Source organism: Ornithorhynchus anatinus, chromosome 15, assembly GCF_004115215.2.
Source record: "Ornithorhynchus anatinus isolate Pmale09 chromosome 15, mOrnAna1.pri.v4, whole genome shotgun sequence".
Classification (NCBI taxonomy): domain Eukaryota; kingdom Metazoa; phylum Chordata; class Mammalia; order Monotremata; family Ornithorhynchidae; genus Ornithorhynchus; species Ornithorhynchus anatinus.
Window position 1 is genome coordinate 3,288,995 of NC_041742.1, and position 19,560 is coordinate 3,308,554.

Here is a 19,560-nt window from a genome sequence, read left to right on the forward strand (position 1 = left end):
ACACCCTGCCTACCCTCCAACCTGCTTCAAACTCTCCCAGACAACCTTCCCAATGATTACCAGAACTTTGGGCTGGAAGAAATCTTGGAAAGAAGGGGATTCTTCTCAGAGGAATGGAGACTGTGGCGGGTAAGGGAGGGGTGGCGGGCAGGCTGTCGACACTCGTATTCAGCAGCTGCTCCCTTCCCGGCCCAGTTCCAGCCTGGTTCCGGCCCGGTTCCGGCCCTGCGCAGGCCTGCCTGGTCCGCCGGCCCGCTGGGTCCCACTGCTTCCCTGGGGGTGCCAACGCAACACACTCGACTGGCCTCTGGTTTTCCCAGGATTTGTTGTTTTCTCTCTCTGTGTGGAATTTCTAAGGCATTAAGGAGAGGGACAATGCTCCCAAGTCTAAATCTACCTTTATTTGTAGCTTGCTGGGGCAATCTGCATCAATATCAGAATTATAAAAGAGCTTTAAATCAGTGGTACAAAAATATGTTCCAACAACTTTAGTTTACTCCAAAATAGCCTTCAAGCTTTCAGAGCTTTAAAAATCCACGTAAAAACTGCGCAACCCGGACCTTTTGCCTGGATATCGGCTTTTAGAAATGTAAAGCTTCAACAGGAGGAAGATTGCATTCGACAATTGACAAACAACCCTTTTAACACTGCCCATCCGCACGATTAACCGTTCATTTAAAAATGAAGGACACAATGGCACAAGATTTTGTATCAAACCCCATAAAAATATGAACTTTCCCCGAACCCAGTGATTTACTCCCTTATGACAAAATGAAAAAGATTCACTCATGTGCAACAAAAATCCAGTCTTTTTTCCCCGTCCAGTTACGGTTTGGTTTTAAATGATTAGGAAAGAAGAAATCAAATTGGGGCATGCGTTATGCTCATACAGTTTTTAGACGATACCCCGGCCGAGTAAAAATTAAATAAATATAAATAGGATAAATAAATAGGTCGTGGCGAATATAATACACGAGAATCATATATGGACCTGCGGCGCCCTGGTCGGTCCCTAACGCGTTGGTTCCCTTCCGGTCATGGCTCTGGAGCGCTGGAAGGGTAGGCTGCAGCCAGCCAATAGGTGAGCAAGGTGGGCTCAACTTTCACTTTTCCTGAACCCCCCCAAGCTGGCCCTCACACGGCTCTCCAGCCATTAGGACTTAGCATTCTTTGATTGTGAAGCCTGTCTTCCGACCTCGCAAGCTTAGCTATCAACAGGTCAGGCCATGCCAGCCCAGAGCCTGCAATAGAAGAGGCCAGTAGTCTCTGCAGGACACTGCGGGAGGTGCTTTGGCCCCCTTGCTCATTTGCTGGCTTTCAGCTCTTCAGCCTTCTCATCGCTCGGGGATACATACCACCCACCTCCTCTGCCTGTACTGGCCCACGTAGTAGCACTTCCAGGCTTGTAAGACCATTTAATAGGAGGGTAAAAAGGCGAGCCATCAGGGCCCAGCCATCCAAAATGGCTACTTATCCGCTCTTCCAAGGAGACTATTAGTCAATCCATCAGTGGTACTTACTGAGCGCCTGCCGAGAGCGAAATGCATACTAAGCGCTCGGACGGGCGGTGGCCCCCATTGACTCCCTGACACTGACTGCCTGGGCTCAGAAGGGTCACTGCCCCTGGGGGGGGGGGGGGGGGGGGAGACTCTCAGTTGGTATCTTCCATGGGCGTCACAGATGATCCGGCACCTCCTCCTAAGCTCTTTGGACAAGTTCTGCTACTGGATGCTAAGGACGAGCCAACAAGCATTCCACTGCCCCAGAAAGCTCCCTGGAGGTTTTCCTTCTGTCCCCTTCCCCACTGCTGCTCTCTTCTGCCGGCAGAGACCCTTGGAGGAAGGCCAGACTTAGCTGAGGCACCCACAGCCCAGAGGCACTCCCCTTCCCGCAGCTTCTGGGCCCTGGCAGACAAATCTGCCATGAACCATGACAGGAAAAGAAAGAGACAGTGGAAGCCGTTCCCCTATCCCCAACTGAGTCCAGCCATCCGGGAAGAGAACAGGATGGCTTCTTCTGTAGGCAGCTTGGGCCCTGTCCATCGGGGCAGCTCTAGCAGTCCGGGCTCTGTCCACGTTCACCGTCCTTGGGATCACCTGCTGGGCACAAGGAACCACGTCTCTGCTTTCCGGGGTCGGTCCAGCTCGTCTACGCCGGGGGGCAGGGCAAGAGGCACAAGGCACTTGGTTTAGGCAGCGAGATCGGCCTCTTCCGACTCAGGTGGCCCCAGTGGGGGCCCGGGCCCCTGATCTTCCTGGACTGTCCCCCACGGTCTTCACACAGGCTGCCACGGACAGAGAGGCTGGGCCTTCCTCAGAGGCCATCCAACGTCACGGGGGGGCCGGGCTCTCCTCTGGGCTCTCTGGGTTCCTGGGAATAGTAGGGCTGGAAGAGCCGTTCTTGGCTGCACAGCTGCATGGCACGGTAGGTGTGAGCGAGGAGGTGCGGGAACCGTGATGTGAAATAGCGCACAAAGTCATCGGGTATGGAGCCCAGGGTCTCCTGCACCTCCTCGGGGAGCTCCCGGTAGTGGTGCTTCTAGAAACAGGGCACAGGACAGAAGAGAACTTAGCCACAGGACAGCAGGTGCTCGCCAGGTGCCGGGAGACCGCCATGAAGAACCCTAGTTCCTGGCCAAGATGAAGGGCTGGAGGCCTTGCCACTTCCCTCCCCTCACTTTGTCTGGACCCACGAAATCCAGAGCATTCACCCTCTACTGGAGCTACAGCTCCCCCTTGGCCCGACTCCCGGAACCAGGGCCCTGGCCACCGCTGGGGAGGGCGGCTCAGACGGGGGGCCACTGGGCTCAGATGGACCAGCATGTTTCCAAACCCCAGTTGGGTCGGAGCAGGAAGGGGAGGGGGGCAAATTCCCCCCAGAGCCCTCGTTGGGGACAGGCACATGGGCTCCAGGCAGTCACCACTCAATCCAGACCGACCAACTCCTCTAAAGCAGAAGCAGTAAGCCACCGAGCACAGGAAGGGACCAGAGCACAGATCCCCAGAGGCCTTGGTTCGGCTCTGCTCAACCCCAAGAGCTACTCCCAAAGGCACAACTTTGGACATCGGTGTAGGGTTGCTCTACGCTTAGGTACCAGCAGACCCGAACAGGTGACAAGAACCTGACTTTTGGGTGGGGAAACTGCCTTGAACCATGACCAAATGCTGAGTACCCTCAATGCCCAGAACTCGCCAGATACAGTCTCACAGTTTCTCTCTTTCTCCCTCTCTTTCTCCTGTTTCAATGTGTTACACCCCGCTATCCGGCTGGATGTTCTCTGAAGCGTTCAACGGCAGGCCCAATCTTTTTCTTGCACAGAAAAGATTTGATTAGGACTGTCCAAGATAGATCAAGATTTCTGAATGGGAACTGCTAAGATTTAGCAATCTGCATTTTTTTGTTGTCACTTGGCCCACAAGTGGGGGATGTTGATTCCCCCCACATTGGCATCCCGATGTGGAGGCAGAACTGTCATTTGTGGGATGAGGCCTTTTTCTCCATAGCAGCAGGAACAGTGCATATTATCTCTCTGGATAATGAAGCAGGGGGAGGTGATAGTGTTCTCGTTTTGACAAACTGATAAAATCAATGCTTGAGAGATGCTACGCCCTTAACTTCTCCTAATTTTATCTGCACCATCAAAAGCAGCAGCAGCAAATCCTACCCTGTTAGCAGTGAAGTCACTTCCTGAGCATGGAGCTACAGAAAAACGTTTCTCTAAGGGGCCCAAGCACAAGACACTGATATCTCCAAAGGAGCAGGCTTGGGTCTTGTGTACCAGGAGACCTCCCAAAGCCAAGAAAATATACTGTCAGAGATGGGGTGGGCTTATGAAGCGGGCTCACAGGCAGCTCATACACCAAAGTGAGTAGAGTGCCAATTGAGAAGAGAGTCCATCAGAGGTGTGGTGCCACTCACCCCCGTTCCCCATTCACTTTCCTCAGGACCTAAGGGGACATGCAGGCCCCCGATGGGAAACCTCCTCTCCCTTGACTAAAGCTCGGCCAGTATGCAAAGGCCTGCCCCTGCCACCCCGTCCCGACCCCATACCTTATTTCTCATGGCACGGAGGAGATCTCGCACGGAGCCACCTTTGTAGGTTCGGAATTTCCGGAGATCTGTGAGAGGAAAGGGGCACATGGATTTGAAGCACTGAAGTAACAAACGACTGGAGTTACTAGTCCTTTGGGGTTCACTGGGGTCACCTAGCTAGCCCAGCCCCACCACCCTCGAGTGCTACAAGGGTGCACTCGAAGCAGCGTGGCTCAGTGGAAAGAGCACGGGCTTTGGAGTCAGAGGTCATGGGTTCGAATCCCGGATCGGTCACTTGTCAGCTGAGTGACTTTGGGCAAGTCACTTAACTTCTCAGTGCCTCAGTTACCTCATCTGTAAAATGGGGATGCAGACTGTGAGCCCCACGTGGGACAACCTGATTCCCGTGTCTACCCCAGCACTTAGAACAGTGCTCGGCACATAGTATCCCAGCTCTGCCACTTGTCGGCTGTGTGACTGTGGGCAAGTCACTTAACTTCTCTGTGCCTCAGTTCCCTCATCTGTAAAATGGGGATTAAGACTGTGAGCCCCACGTGGGACAACCTGCTTCCCCTATGTCTACCCCAGCGCTTAGACCAGTGCTCGGCACATAGTAAGCGCTTAACAAATACCAACATCATTATTATTATTATTATTACATAGTAAGCGCTTAACAAATACCAACATTATTACAACGGATCTGGATCCGGGTGAGCAAAACACAACCCGGAGCCCAACCCGGGTTTGGGTCTTGAGGCAGCTGTGAAGGTGGTAAGCAACCTCTCAGCAGCACGAGGGAATTGCTGGGGGCCTTCCCAGCCGGCCAGGAGCCTGGAGGACAAGCAGCAGTCGGGAGAAGACCAAAGTGCAGTCGCCTCTGCCTTTCAAGCCCCGCCCCTGCCCCATCCTGGCTAATCGCTTTCGGTTGGCTCTGAGGCACTTACAAAATGTGGTGAGTAGCCCATAGGCCCAAATAACTGGCCGCCCCAACCTCCACTCTTGTCATTTGGATAAAACTAAGATCTCCATCTGGCATAGACTCAGCAGGTTGGGCTTTGTTTTTTCCAACAGGCTCAGGGCTCCGGAGTTTCTTTAAAGGCTCCAAGGGCCCCACTTTCCACCTCCCCCTCACCCAGCTGACAAATCCAACAGCCCAAACTGAATTTTCACAACTGGGAAAGGTGGCCAAAGGTGGTGATTGCCTCAACCTACAAGTCACTGTGGGGACCGATGCTGCCAGGCTAATAATAAGGGATATGGGGAAATCCATCATTATATGCAAAAACTTAGGACCCAAGCCCAGTAGGTAAGACCCAAAGTAAGTTCAATCAATCGTATTACTTGTGTGCAGAAGGCTATACTAAGTGCTTGGGAGAGTACAATATAGCAGAGTTGGAAGATATGTTCCCTGTCCACAATGAGCAACTTCCTTATGTAAGTCCTGCCACAGGTGAATGCATAAAGCTTATGCCTTCTCCTTTCCCCCATTAGATTGTAAGCTCCATTAGGGCAGGGCCTGGGTCTTTTATTCTTGCTGAACTTTCCCAAGTGCCTAGTACAGTGTTCAGGACAAAGCAAATATTAATGAAAGAAAGAGGGGAACATCCAGATCTAGATTTGAATTCAGATTCCTTTAGGGGGAAGGACCAAAAAACCCCGTTCAAAGTTACCTGTTTGGGAGAGGAACGGTGATGTTTTCCCTCCAGTCCATTTTGACCACATATCTCCCTCCTCTTTCCAGCTGTTTAACTATTGGTCCATCTAAGGATTCCTTTTCTATTCGGTCGCTCACATCCTACAGTGAAAACCAGTGAAAGTGAGAGATGAATAAAGTGAGACTGACATACCCGTAACCTGCTGGCCACGCTGTCAAGCAACACTTTGGTTTCTATAGCTAGAACAGGGAGCAATTTTCTGTGACCCCACAAAATCAGCAGCAACTTCCCAGTGAGATGTGTGCAACTCTGGGGTTGGAGCAGGTTTTGGAGGTCAGGACTCGCAAATCTCTAGCCCATCAGCAGGTTACCATGGAACCCCATTCACTCAGCCTGTCTGGGACTTTACTGCCTCCCCAATGTCAAGTGGAGTTCACTGTCATCCTTTAAAAGTGCTGGGAGAGAAAGAGAAAGGCTAGATGAGAAGCAGTGTGGTCTAGTGGAGAGAACATGTGCCTGGGAGTCAGAGGACATGGGTTCTAATTCCGGCTCCATCGCTCGTCTCCTGTGTGACCTTGTAAAATGGGGATTAAGATAAAATGGGGATTAAGACCGTGAGCCCCATGTGGGACAACCTGATTCCTTGTATCTACCCCAGTGCTTAGAACAGTGCTTGGCACATAGTTAGCACTTAAATACCAAAACAATAATAACTATTAAGGACCTTTTGTTCTAATCCCAACTAAGCCAACTCTCTGCTGTGAGACCTTGGGTGAGTCACTTAACTTCTCTGGGCCTCAGGTACCTCATCTGTAAAATCGGGGATTAAGATCGTGTGCCCCAGGTGGGACACGGACTGTATCCAATCCGATTAGCTTGTATCTATCCCATTACTTAGTATGGTATTTGGCATACAGTAAGAGCTTAACAAATGCCATAAAAAGTAATAATTTTTCAGATAATCCTATTCACAACGGATGGGGCATCAACCCCATCCGGATTACGAGGCCAGGTAGACGGCCCGTCTCCCAGCACCAGCACCACAGCCGGGATGCCTGGGGTCTTCGCTGAGGCCCCCGGCCTCTCTCTGCATCGCCGGGACCCTCGCCTTAACCACCTTCATCCTCATATTAACTCTTTAGGTTTTGCCCAGGAGGGAGCTTTCAGCAAGGAGCTTCTGAAATAAAGCTGTGTAGGGGGTTAGGTTCTACATTCACAGCTAAGGGCAGAGGGAGGGAAGTGGCAGGGGCTGGGGGGGAGGCAGACACACCACACACACCTGAAAGAACTGCAGCTGTTTCTCCAGACCCCAGAAAAACGGGTGTTTCAGCACGTGCTTAGCCGAAGGCCGTTTCTGAGGATCCATCGCGATCATCTTCTCTATTAATTCGTGAGCGATAATGTCCTCTGAAAAGAGCAACAAGACATCACATTGATATTTCTGGGCTCTGGCAACTCAGAGGCCCAGGGAGCTAGCCACCCAGCTAAAGCTTCCCTCCAGCCCCAGGAAATGCTCCGGAGAGAGAAAAGAGATAGCTTGGTTGGAAAAGGCTTCCTTCCAGACTTTAGCAAGCTCGCCCTACACAAACATCCTGGCTGCTGCTGGGATTTGGCTTCCAAAGACCTACAGAACTTGAGCTCCCATCACACCAACTACTCCAAGCCCACACCTTCTTCCCTTGCCCGTTAGAGGGCCAACGGAGGGCATTTCCGTCCACATCTCCCAAGTCCCGGCGGGGAGGCCGCCTGTGGGGCAGTGGACGGGATGGGGGTCGGGAAGTCAGGGCCAGGGGAGGGTCACCAGGACAGCAGCAGAAAGCCTTCCCGACCACTCACCCGTGCTTCTCTGGGTGCAGGCAGTCCAGGCTGTATGCGCCCAGGAGATGTTGGCTTGCCGCTGCAGGGACTTGCCAAACGGTGATTGCCGTCGGATACCACGTAGTAAAACACACAACCCGCAGAGAAGATGTTCCACTGTGTAAGTCTGTGAAGAAACGCCAGAGCATTCGGGTGCCCACATCCCTTGGATCGCCCCAATCCCCTGCCCCAGACACCAGCCTGGAACCAGGCCTTCAAATCATGAACTTCTCAATTGGGAAAAAGGCCCTGGCACGGGCTAGTGAAGCGGGCCCGCCTTGAGGACGGGGACTGGGGTTCGTGAAATCTGCTGCATATTTTCTAAACAACATTGGGAATAAAGGCACCGACTCTTTCTCCACCTTCCTGGACAAGTACAGTGCCTCGGTACAAAGTAAGCACTTAACAGATAACATATTAAAACAAACAAATAAATAAATAAATGTCACTGCGTGACAAGATGATCCCATGCAGCTGCCAAAGACTCTGCCTTTTGACAGGAAAGAGGGCAACCTTGCAAGGGAGATGGTGTGCATGTGATTTTCCATGAAGTGTTCACCCTCTGTCTCTAATTGTGATGCCGGGTTGCCTCTCTGGTGAGGTTGTGGTTACTTACTTGCCACTTTTCAGGGCAGCCTTGGTCAAGAGGACTTAAGACAAATGATCATACTTCAACTTTACAGGGGTAACTCAGGATAACTGCCCCTGGATGGGTGGCTCATGAGGAAAATGAGCCTATAAGAGGCTTCGAGTTACATTGCTTCTCCTCCCATAAAGTCGGACACACAGTGAAAACCCGACTGTGTTCACTGTTTATGTATTTAGACTGACTGCTTCATGATGAGGTCAGGGCTTGGGTGGGGAGTTTACAGGAAATATTCCGAGGCCTCATTTCCTCATTCCTTTCTGCTCTTTCACAGAGCCATCCTGTGAATCACTTGGGGGGCGGGGATGGACGAGGAGACACCAAATGAATGCCCCAGGAGCTGTCCCATGCCACCCCTTACATCGCCCTGACAATAACACAACAAAGATAGAAAAATCTATTTCAGAAGTCCTTCATTGCAAGACACTTGCTTATAATAATAATAAAAATGATATCTGTTAAGTACTTACTATGTGCAAGCACCTGTACTAGACGCTGGGGGTGGCAACAAGCAAATCAGATCGGACACAGTCCCTCTGTCCACATGGGGTTCACAGTCTCGATCCCCCATTTTACAGATGAGGGTAACTGAAGCACAGAGGAAGTGAAATGACTTGCCCAAGGTCACACAGCAGACTAATGGCGGAGCCGGGATTAGAATCCCATGGACCGTCTGACTCCCAGGCCCCAGTGGTCTATCCACTACGCCACGCTCATCTCTACAACCAGCTCAGAGCAGCCTAAATTTCACACTTTTTAGCCCAGATAGGACAGGGTTATATCCAATAAGATCGCAAATACTTGGAGGGCAGGGACTATCCGATACTTTGGTATGCTCTCCGAAGAACACTAAAGTACTAATGATCAGTGGCATTTTATTGAGCACTTACTGAGTGCTGGGCACCATACCAAGTGCTTGGGAGAGTACAGCAGTTAGCAAGGAGTTTACAACTCTAGCGGGGGAGCGAAAAGCATTTCGATGGTGAAAGCTGGAGGCAGGAACGAGTATAAAGCATGAACTGAATGGTCTACCCACAGTAGGCACTCCGGTAACTACTACTGAAGGATCGTTGATCGCTCTAATTTGGTTGCTCTTGCAGACAGGGGCACAACCCTGTTCATCCCCTGAGAACTCAGAGAAAACAAAGTCCCATAACTCACAGGTCTCCCTTGCAGATCTTCACTCAGCATCTCTGGAGCGATCCAGCCCTCTGTCCCTGCACTCCGGAGCGGCCGACTGAAGTCGTGCCTGCCCACCGAGCCAACTTCTTGACAGGCCAAAGTCAGAGATCAGGCTTTTGATCTGGGCCGTGGGCGTTGGGGCATGGGAGATGAGAAGGTTGTGTGGTTTCAGTCTCCTATGAACTAAGGTGAAAACAGAGAAAGGCCCAAGTTATGTCAGTGTCCTCGTTACCTTCCTCAGTGAGGGCCCTAGCGGAACTGCAGCCACTTCTGGGGGCAGTGGCATCCAGTGATTCCTCGGGGGAGACGAAAACTCAGGGCAGGAGGCTCCGCGATTTGATGCTAAAACTTATTTCTCCTCCGTTTCCAATCTGCGCAGACCCGATCCGTGGCCTGTGAGATGGTTCCACGGCTCTCTCGGACCCCACCGAACCTACTGGCCCAAATCCAGCTGCATGTGGGCCCCGGGCGGTGGGGGAGAGGGTGCGGGGTGACCAAGACCACCGGAGCCCAGCTGGATTTTTCAAGGGGCATGGGTCTATCGGAGTCGGGCCCCATAATGCTCTAGCACAAGCTGAGCTACCAGAGTAATCCACTGTGGCTGTCTCCACTGGCAGGCAAGCAATGGGCCACGGTCACCCACCAGGGCTCTCTCTCTCTCCTCTATTAGGAAGGTTTCTCACCGATGCTGAGGGAGTGCAGGTAAGCAAGACCCGACGTCGTCTGCTGCAACAATGTGATTGGCTCTAATCCGAGGTGAGAGAAGTCCTTCTGCCCACGTACTGAAAGAAGGTGGAATAGAGTCAAAGCCCAATTGCCTGGACCTTCCCTTCTTTCTGCCTAAAATGGATTATGTTTGGGCTTGGAAAGCCTTGATAAATCATTACAAGTGTGCACCACTCACAGCTCATAAACCTCTCCGCAACTATCCGTCCCCAAACTCCCTCGGGGAAGAATTTCTCTCTAATCCACCAGAGGCCATAATTTTAGAGGCTAGGCTTGGCCACCAAGCCCAGGCAGGCTGCTCAGCCACACTTCCACCTCTGAAACCAGAGGACGCTGAGCCCTGACTTCCTTGACCACTGGACCAAAATGATGGCCAGCGAGTGAGCTGTACTTAATCTTCCAAGGAAGTGCACTCTTTCAAACTCGAGTTGTCTAAGCCATCTGACATTAATGGGGGTCAGTTTACAACAGGAGGCTCTGTGAGCAGGGCTGGACCTCCCACAGTCTCTGTGAGCCTGGCCAGCACTCCCATAGTCTCTTGCTAATAATGTTGCTATTTGTTAATGTTGCTATTTGTTAAGCGCTTACTATGTGCCGAGCACTGTTCTAAGTGCTGGGGTAGACACAGGGGAATCAGGTTGTCCCACGTGGGGGCTCACAGTCTCAATCCCCATTTTACAGATGAGGTCACTGAGGCACCGAGAAGTGAAAGTGACTTGCCAAAGTCACACAGCTGACAAGTGGCAGAGCCGGGGTTCGAACCCATGACCTCTGACTCCAAAGCCCGTGCTCTTTTCCACTGAGCCACGCTGCTTCTCTAGCAGCGTTGCTAGCCAGGCCAACCCCACTAGCCCTACAGCCAATGCCGACGGAGGAGCCGGACCCTACCTCTTGGCAAGGTGGCCGTACACAGCTCGATCGCGATGTACTGGGAACTGTCTGTCTCTCTCTGTGCAGAAGTAGCGGATTACATTGGGGTGCTCGTCCGACTCCCGCAGCAACTCACCTCCCGGGTCGCAAAGCTGAAGCACTCGGGAGGGATCCTCTTCACGCCACGTCTCGGTTGTCAAACATGCCTCTACAGGAGAGGAAGGTTGGAACTCTGCTTTCTCCGGCGCCCACATGTTAGGAAACATTAAGCAACAACCCCAGAGGACCCTCCTCCCCTTCTCAGTTGCCAGCTTGTTTTGTGCCTTTGCCGGACTGAAGCTTTCCCAGGCCGCTCACCTGTACACGATCGTGCCCTCTGCACCGTGTCCCAGGACGTCCCTTGGGCAAATGAAATCTTCCCAACCACCACCACATTGGTCTCGTCATCTGGACATTGACAAGGGAAGGTTGGTTTAAACAAAGGGGCAGAAACATCCACCTTTGAAGGCCAATCTTCCCTACTCCCCCACCACCTCCCCAGCCAGTGCTCCTTGAGATATTTCCCAGTGCAGAATTGGGAGCTGCTGTTTGCGCCTGTTTGGGCGTAAAATGTTTAAGGTTCTGGGGTCAGCCCTGGGCGATTTTGCTCTGATTTTGCCTGAGGTCAAACAAGGGACTATCCTCACCCCTCATTCCGGGAAGAGGGAAAAAGAAAAGGGGCTTCATTTTTGGTGATTCTGTCTCTGTCCCCTGAGTTTCCCAGGTGCACTCTAAATCACAGTCCAGTCACCCGCAAGCCCTTCCAAAAGGATAAAAGAAAGCGGCACATTGCTTTGGAACTATAACACACCACGAGAAGCAGTGAGCCTAGTGGAAAGAGCACAGGACTGGGAGTCAGAGGACCTGGGGTGTTAATCCTAGTTATGCCACTTGTTTGCTGTGTGACTTTGAGTGAATCACAACCTCTCTGTTCCTCAGTTACCTCTTCGGTAAAATAGGGTTTAAGTCTGAGAGCCCCATGTGGAACAAGGACTGTATACAGCCTGATTATCTTCGATCTACCCAGTGCTTAGTACAGTGGCTATGTCATAAGCAGTTAAATACCGTTAAAATAAACATCCCTTAGCATCAATCCCAGAGTTGAGCCTACGTCTCGCTCCTTGGCTCCCTATTTTCTTCTCAAAGGGCAGTCCCAATTTTGCTTCTTTGAACCCCTGACCTAACTCCCCACAGTCTAGACCCATTTGTTCTCTTCCTACACAGCTGGTTCTCACCCAACTACTTGTTGCCCTCTTTCCCTGCACACTTTAGCTTTCTTTCCCCTGACTACCTCTTCTTTCATTGCTGGATTTAGTGGCAGAGCTGGGCCAAGGGGAGAGGAGACACAAGAGGACTAAGGAAGGCAAGGCAGTGTGCCCAAGCAGATGAGGAGTCCAGAAATTAAATTCCCTGAGAGGAGAGAGTAGCGAGAAGAAGGTTTGGTGATGGCAGCTGTCCATGAGTTGGCTTCGATTTGGGAAGAGTAGATGAAGGGAATTTGTTCTAATTGGCCGAATTTGTTCTAATTGGCCTTTAAAAGGCTTGGTTTTCAAAGATTTGATGGATAAATCAATCAGGTGGTACTTATTGAGTACTAACTGTGTGCAGAAAACTGTACTGACTGCTTGGCAGAGTACAGTTTGATACTATTGTGTTGACCAGGAGAATGAAGGAGAAGGGGTTAGCATTATGAAGGATAGTTAGAGGCAAATCCTGAAGGTAGGGGAAAAGGGGAAGCTATTTCCCACACTATCTGTCAGTCTGTTTTGGCAGCTTACAAGAACAGAACTGTCAAAAAATTGAGAGGCGACGGGGGAGGTGATGGGGAAGAGAAGGACGCTTGCTTACCTGGCTTCTTCTTGCTCCCGGGTCACAGAGGTGTTGGTGCAGCGAGTGGTTGGAAGCCCTGGGGGACACATTGGGGCTGCTGGTGGCTGAGCTCTCCGAATGCCCGCAGGTGGCCACGTCCAGGAAATCCGGGTCCTGGGCCAGGTCACCAGCTGGGTGGAAGGGAAGCTGCTGTTGCTGCAAGAGCTGGATCTTCTCCTCCAACTGCTTCTGGAACTGCTGGTGTTGGAGCTGCTGTTGCTGATGCATACTCTGGGGAGACAGAAAGGGAAAAGGGTGGGGGGAGACGTCCCCCGGCCACAAGATTCGCCTGGTAACTCTGGTGCCTGGAATTTCGCAGCCACAGCCTCTGACCCTTCTAAGAGCCAGAAGGGCAGTGGCCTTGCAATTCTTCTAAGAGCAATGCTCTTGGCAGGGGTGGTTCGAGGGCAGAAGGCATTACCATGGGGTAGGTGATGATGAAGGCAACCCATCCCACAAGTAGAAAGGTGCTCAGGATGATCGTAGCCATGTCCTTCAACATGAGTCCACTGGGGCCTCAGGTTTGGCAGAGAGCTCGTGGATGAGCGTCTCTTCAATATCTTGAGAGTCGTGGGAGGCAAATCCCCGAAGTTTCATCGACAATATCGATAACCTTTGCAGGAGAGGAGTCGGAATCATTATATTATTAATATTTATATAAAAATAATATTTGTTGATGCACTTACTATGTGTCAGCACCGTTCTATGCGCTGGGGTAGATACAGCTAATCAGGTTGGACACTGTCCCTGACCCACACGGGGCTCACAGTCTTAATCACCATTTACAGAGAAGTAATTGAGGAAAAGAGAAGTTAAGTTACTTGCCCAAGGTCACACAGCGACAAGAGCAGAGCCAGGATTAGAACCCATGTCCTTCTGACTCCCAGGCCCTTGTTCTATCCACTAGACCATGCCGCTTACTGCAAAGCTCCTAGTCAGGGCACAAATGAACCAGGGTTTGGAGAGCATGTGCCCCATGTTTTAAGAATTATCGCAGTGGGATTTTTAAAATCCCTTTCTGGCATTAAAGACTGTGCCTTACAAGACGCTGGACTGACCCTTCTAGGATTCAGAAAGAGCTTGAACATTTCCAGAGGTTTTGAAGGTGGACTTCCTCAGGATATCCAACAAGCAAACCCTCATGTTATGGGATCTACCATCACTAGTCAAAACTGGAATTTCTCCCACTTTTCCAGCTTCTGCTTTTCACCTACTGCACTTCTCTAACAATATCACCAGGTGTTGACTTTCTCTGGGCTTTGTTGGGAAGGCACTGCTCACATCTGAGTTTAGAGGGCACTTCAGCACAGTAAAACCTAGAATAACTACCTCGGCAGTGTGCTCTTAGAAATAATGCATCGAGGGAAGCCAGTGAAGGAGTAAACGAGAAACAGCATGGCCCAGTGGATAGAGCATGGGTCCAGGAGTCAAGAGGACCTGCGGTCTAATCCTGGCTCCGCCACTTGTCACTTACCTTCTCTGTGCCTCAGTTACCTCATCTGTAGTAATGGGGAAGCCTCCAGCCTTGAGCTGTGAGGCCCATGTGGGACATGGGACTGTGTCCAGCTTGATTAGCTAAAACTACCCCATGTGTTTAGTACAGCCTGGCACACAGTTAGCGGGCTTAACAAATACCATTAAAAAAATTTAAAAGTACTTGGGGGAGGGTTAGTATACAGAAAGAAGGTGAATTTAAAATAGATATCCTAGGCAGTTCAACAGGCCTATTTTCTGTGTGTGTTCTAAGTGTGTGTTTGTGGTGGGCATGTTTGGATGTGCTGAGCTTCTCTAACTTATGCTATCCCCTGGCCATCTTTTTAAATTTTTCTGTAAAGTGTACCACATTTCACAGCATGCTATGATAATCCATTTGAGAACCAGGCTTGCAGGGCCTAAACATTACCCGGGCAGTGAAAACAACATTCTCATTTATCACCCACTCCCCTGCCCAGTAGTCACAGCAAAATACAGCAGATCTTTCTATTCTTCACCCACCTCCTCGAAACTTTTTTTCTCGGATTCAGCCGGGATGATGTTTTCAGCGCGCTTGGGCAGGCTGTTGGGAAACCTCTCCAGAATCTTGGTGGAAGCAGAAAGTGGGGTTTCATGGTGCCCTGAAATGCAAAAAGACAGAATGTTGCTATGGCCCACGGTATCTACTATGGCTCAGACTTCTTTCGTGCCCATGTCTCCCAGCAATTTCCTCAATTACAGCTCCAAGGAATCAATCAATCACATTTATTGAGCACTTACCTATGTGCAGAGCACGTACTAAGTGCTCATGAGAGTACAATATAACAGAGTTGGTAGACACGTGCCCTGCCCACAACGAGCTTACAAATCTAGAGGGGCAGACAGAAATGAATGTAAACAAAAACAATTACAGATACGTACATAAGTGCCGTGGGACTGAGGGACGGGTGAATAAAGGTTGCTATACAAGTGCAAGGGTGGCAGAGAAGGGAATGGGAAAAGGGCAAATGAGGACTTAGTCAGGGAGGGCCTCTTGGAGGAGATGTTCCTTCAATAAGATCCCCTCTCTGCTTCCCTCAAAACAAGGATGCCCTTATCACTGCAAGGGTCCTGCCTACGCCAAAGCTCCGGAGGTTAACAATAGGAAGACATGAGAGAAATGCCTGAATAACTGGGAGTGGGCAAGGGGGAGGCTTCCCCTTTCCTAACCGCCCTGGCCTTGACCACGGCAGGAGACTTCTTGGGGAAGTGCTCAGTTAACCCACAGATTTCCTTCCCTTTTCCCACTCTAAGGGTCTAAGGGCTCAGAATGGCTTCGGAAAGTCTCCCCAACAGAAAAGAGTCAGTTATCTCTGGACGTCAACGCTTGGTAGGAGAACCCGGTTAAGATACACCGCACCCCAAGACGAGCTGGGTGACCATGTCAGGGTGCCTGGGCCCAACGGGATCCCGCTGAAGAAGAAACTGGGGGACAGAGCATGACACAGAGTGGGCTGGGGACAAATGCTAGCAAGTGGGAGAATTTCATCTTGCTGTCGGTCTGCAGGGTCTCACAGACTGTGAAGCCTGTAACCTCCTGAAATGTGAGGTGTACTAGATAGCCAATACATCCTTCTCATATCCCTTTATGACAACTGCCTACGGTATGTGGGGGGTTTAGGGGTCGTCACCGGGTTAGGGAATTCTTGCCTGTCAGGTCATGTAGATGTGAAATCATGTGAATTCAATTTGAAAATAACAAGTAATCCAAACAGAAATAACACTTTATAGAAGTAGAAATGGGCGGCTTACTAACCTACTCTTTCGGCCAATCATTCGCAAGGCTGGATGAATTTTACCCAATTGTCTTAAAAAAAAAAAGGAATTGAGCATCTCAGGTTTCCAAGTCAAATTCAGGATTGAAGACAGTAGGTGGTCTTTTAAGAAATTCTTGCTTACAGAGTTTTCTGTAAAGCCCACTTAAATTCAGAAATTGGCTACTATAAGCCTGCCACTGCGAGTAGAACTCTGGGTGGATGGAAGAGTCCGAAGAAAGAGAGTCCAAAACCTCATTTTAGCCAATGTTTTCCATGCTTCTCTGGGCCATCTAACCAGAGACAGGGGAAACACAACTGATTTTTACTCTTCTGCTCCCTGCCCGCCTCTAGTGGATGTGAGGAGTGGTAATGAAATAAATGGCCCACGCGGTAGGGAAAAAGAGCGAAGATGAGAATGAAAAGCAAGAGGGCCCGGAAAAAAAAAATGTAACCAATTGTTTTAGCCAGGGGAATGACGGAGAGTCAAAAAGAGCCCATCCTAATCCTAGTTGAACCCTGAAGGCGTCCACAAGAGGGCAGCTCCTGCCAAGTGGCAGAGGCCAGGCCTCCTATCCTATGAGCAGCCATAGTTCCTCCAGTAATCCAGCTTGTTCTCCCCTTTGAGGCTGGAAGCAAACTTCAGGTCCGTACTGGGGGTAAATTACGCACTCTCCGTTGTCTTTGATGGTGAGCGCCGTCCGTCTGAGGCCCCTCCAGCAGGGGAAACGAACTGCCGCGCGGCTGGGAAGACAGACTGGGGGTGAGAGGAGCGATCTCATGCAAGTCCAGGGAGGCGGCATCGCTTGGGGGAATTCTCTGCTTCTGTCGGCAGGCACCCACACAACCTCTCACTAGGTGCCGCAGATGAAACTCCACTGACTGGGGTGGAAGGGCTTGGAGCCCTGCCTCCTCCTGGGGAAAAATAAGCGGTCGACGGCCTAAGAGCCGACACGTCGGCAATCGCAAGCAGTGTGGTCTAGTGGAAAGAGCGGTGGGTCAGGGAGACAGGAGAGCTGGTTCCCGTTCTGCCACTGGACTCTGCTATGTACCATGGGCAAGTCCCTTGACCTCTCTGGGCCCATTTCCTCACAACCAAATAATAGTACCTGCCCCCACCACCCTGTCCCGCCAGCCGTCTTTGACTGTGAGCCCATGTGGGACAGGGACTATGTCTAGTCTGATACCCTGTATCAACCCAGCCCTTTATTAGTACAGTGCTTATATCATAGTTATATAGACCGGTCGAAGTACAGATACTCGCCGGGACTTACCACGACTGCAACGCCCTCGTGCACCATCGATGGGAAGCATAGAGACTAGTGGAATATTTCCCGACATAGGGGTGGCCTAGAAGGAAACAAAGGATATATTTACTGGAGGACACATGACAGCTTAATCAATCCTCTTCTGCAAAGCCAGGAACTGAAGAGCAAAGCTGCTCGATGTCAGCAATTTGGCGAGGGTCTAGTATGGTGGCATGGCTTCCTTCTCACTGCATTTTGGGCACAAACTTTCACACTACTGGTCTGTGAAACTTTCTCTGGGGAAGTCTGGCAAGATGCTAAATTGCAGGGTCACCTTCCAGTTGTTAAGGTGATGGGTATTCTTAGATCCTATCCCCATGATTCAAATTTAGTAGTCTGTTTGAATAAGGTCCAGGTTCTTAAATCAGCACAAGGCACAAACATAAACAAAACAGTGTTTACTGTACTCTCCCAAGGGCTTACTATACTGTTCTATAGACAGTAGTGACCCAGTATATACCACTGATTGACTAAATAGCTATGAAATAGGGATTACATTCATTGGCCTTTTTTTTGGTGGGGAGGGGAGGGGGAGTCAAAGAGAATAATGTTGTGCCTAAAGAGCACTTTTCATTGGATATTTTTCACCCTATGCATCCAGGTGGGCATTAGGAGCCACAGAGCTAAAGGGGTCGCTTCTCTTTTCCAATTAACAGGTGAAGAAACTCGGTAGGGGAAGTGACATCCTCCGATCACAGGGCATTCAAGATGGGTAGGGGATGGCAAAACCAAATCTCCAGGCTTCCTTCCCCGACTCGGACGCCTGCTGGTTTCAAAGCCCAGCCCACAGGCAGAGAGGGGAAGAAACGAATTTCAGTTAAACCCTCAGACTCACGTCAATTTGCCTTGGTCTCGGTCTCCCTTAGGGAAAGGGTATTTCCATTTGGTGATGCGCCCCACCTCCCCAGACATGAAGGTGAGGTAACGCAAGGTTTCCACGGCCACGTTGGTGTGCAGCACCTTCTGCAGGCCCTCTCGCTGCCAAATGTAGAAGGCCACCACCGGGGACGCATAGTTCTGGATCCACAAGACGTCCCCCGACTCGCTGTCCACTGTCACCACCAGTCCCATCTCCGTTGGACACAAAGTGGGACATCTCTGAAACAGGATCAAATACACGAGGTCGGGTCGGGTTTTGCAGCCATACACATTTCTATTCTCTTGGAGTTACTCCGAAAGCGGACTTTGACCATTCGGTTAAGAAGAACAAAAGATTTCTAAGGATCCCGGGAGTTTTGAGATCCCGCCTGATGTGGGCCTTTGCAGACGTTCCAGGAACAATCCCCTGATCCAGGAAGTGTTGACTCCTGTGCCCAACAAACTGGGGAGTTCTGCCTCATTTTCGATATTCTGGAAGCTGAGCCGAGGACAGGACCTGAAAACTGAGCTATCTGCCAGCGTGGAGCAGACGGCATCTCTGGCAAGCACAAGCAGTCCTGGTTGGGAGGCGGAAGGCCCAGGACAAGAAAGGCATGTTGTTTTTACAGTATTTGTTAAATGCTTACTATGTGCCCGGAATGTACTAACACTGGGTAGATACAAGGATGGTCAGGTCGGACAACATCTATGTTCCACATGGGGCTCAAAGCTTAATTCCATTTACAGATGAGGTAACTCAGGCACGAGAAGTTAAGTGACTTGCCCATGGTCGCAGAGGCAGACATATGCGGAGCCGGGATAGAACCTAGATCCTTCTGACTCCAGGCCTGTGCTCTATCCACTGGGCACATTGCTTCTCACAGTATCCAGGAACAATACTATGGAGCTCCCCTCTTCCCTGCAGGGCTTTGACCACTTTAAATAACCCCCAAGACACTCCCTCACCCCTGCCCTGAGTCCCTTTGTACAAAAAATCACTGTTTCATGCAGCATAAAACCTCAAAGGAGAATTTCGGGGATTCTCTTAAAAAAAACCCAAACAACTACTTCCTGGCATCCCCTTGGTCCAAGAGAGACAGCATTGGGCCACCTGAGCAGGCCTCGAGGTCTTACTGTATTCCACGTTCTCCTCAGGAAGAGTGGCTGCATAGTCAAAATAAGTAGCGTTCCAGCGCAGTTCCCGGCTCTTGGTATCAAACATAGTGATGGTGTACTCTGCATGGGGAAAAAAG

General features: G+C 50.7%; 1 protein-coding gene across 1 annotated transcript in view; it reads right to left on the reverse strand.

The window, feature by feature from the left end:
* Window positions 1–381: 381 nt before the first annotated feature.
* The window catches only part of ERN1 (endoplasmic reticulum to nucleus signaling 1), a 64,645-nt gene continuing 45,466 nt past the window's right edge, over window positions 382–19,560 (reverse strand). Inside the window, 29 exon segments of the mRNA XM_029079883.2 lie at window positions 382–2,538; window positions 4,051–4,123; window positions 5,709–5,827; window positions 6,967–7,094; window positions 7,525–7,572; window positions 7,575–7,604; window positions 7,607–7,655; window positions 7,657–7,671; window positions 9,352–9,450; window positions 9,452–9,555; window positions 10,056–10,154; window positions 10,987–11,029; window positions 11,031–11,101; window positions 11,104–11,151; window positions 11,154–11,176; window positions 11,326–11,377; window positions 11,380–11,415; window positions 12,819–13,107; window positions 13,298–13,492; window positions 14,872–14,990; window positions 16,397–16,411; window positions 16,734–16,803; window positions 16,805–16,837; window positions 16,839–16,886; window positions 17,417–17,451; window positions 17,454–17,518; window positions 18,285–18,517; window positions 18,519–18,547; window positions 19,442–19,546. Of these exon segments, the coding sequence (XP_028935716.1) occupies window positions 2,314–2,538; window positions 4,051–4,123; window positions 5,709–5,827; window positions 6,967–7,094; window positions 7,525–7,572; window positions 7,575–7,604; window positions 7,607–7,655; window positions 7,657–7,671; window positions 9,352–9,450; window positions 9,452–9,555; window positions 10,056–10,154; window positions 10,987–11,029; window positions 11,031–11,101; window positions 11,104–11,151; window positions 11,154–11,176; window positions 11,326–11,377; window positions 11,380–11,415; window positions 12,819–13,107; window positions 13,298–13,492; window positions 14,872–14,990; window positions 16,397–16,411; window positions 16,734–16,803; window positions 16,805–16,837; window positions 16,839–16,886; window positions 17,417–17,451; window positions 17,454–17,518; window positions 18,285–18,517; window positions 18,519–18,547; window positions 19,442–19,546 (2,498 nt within the window). The 3' untranslated portion in view covers window positions 382–2,313.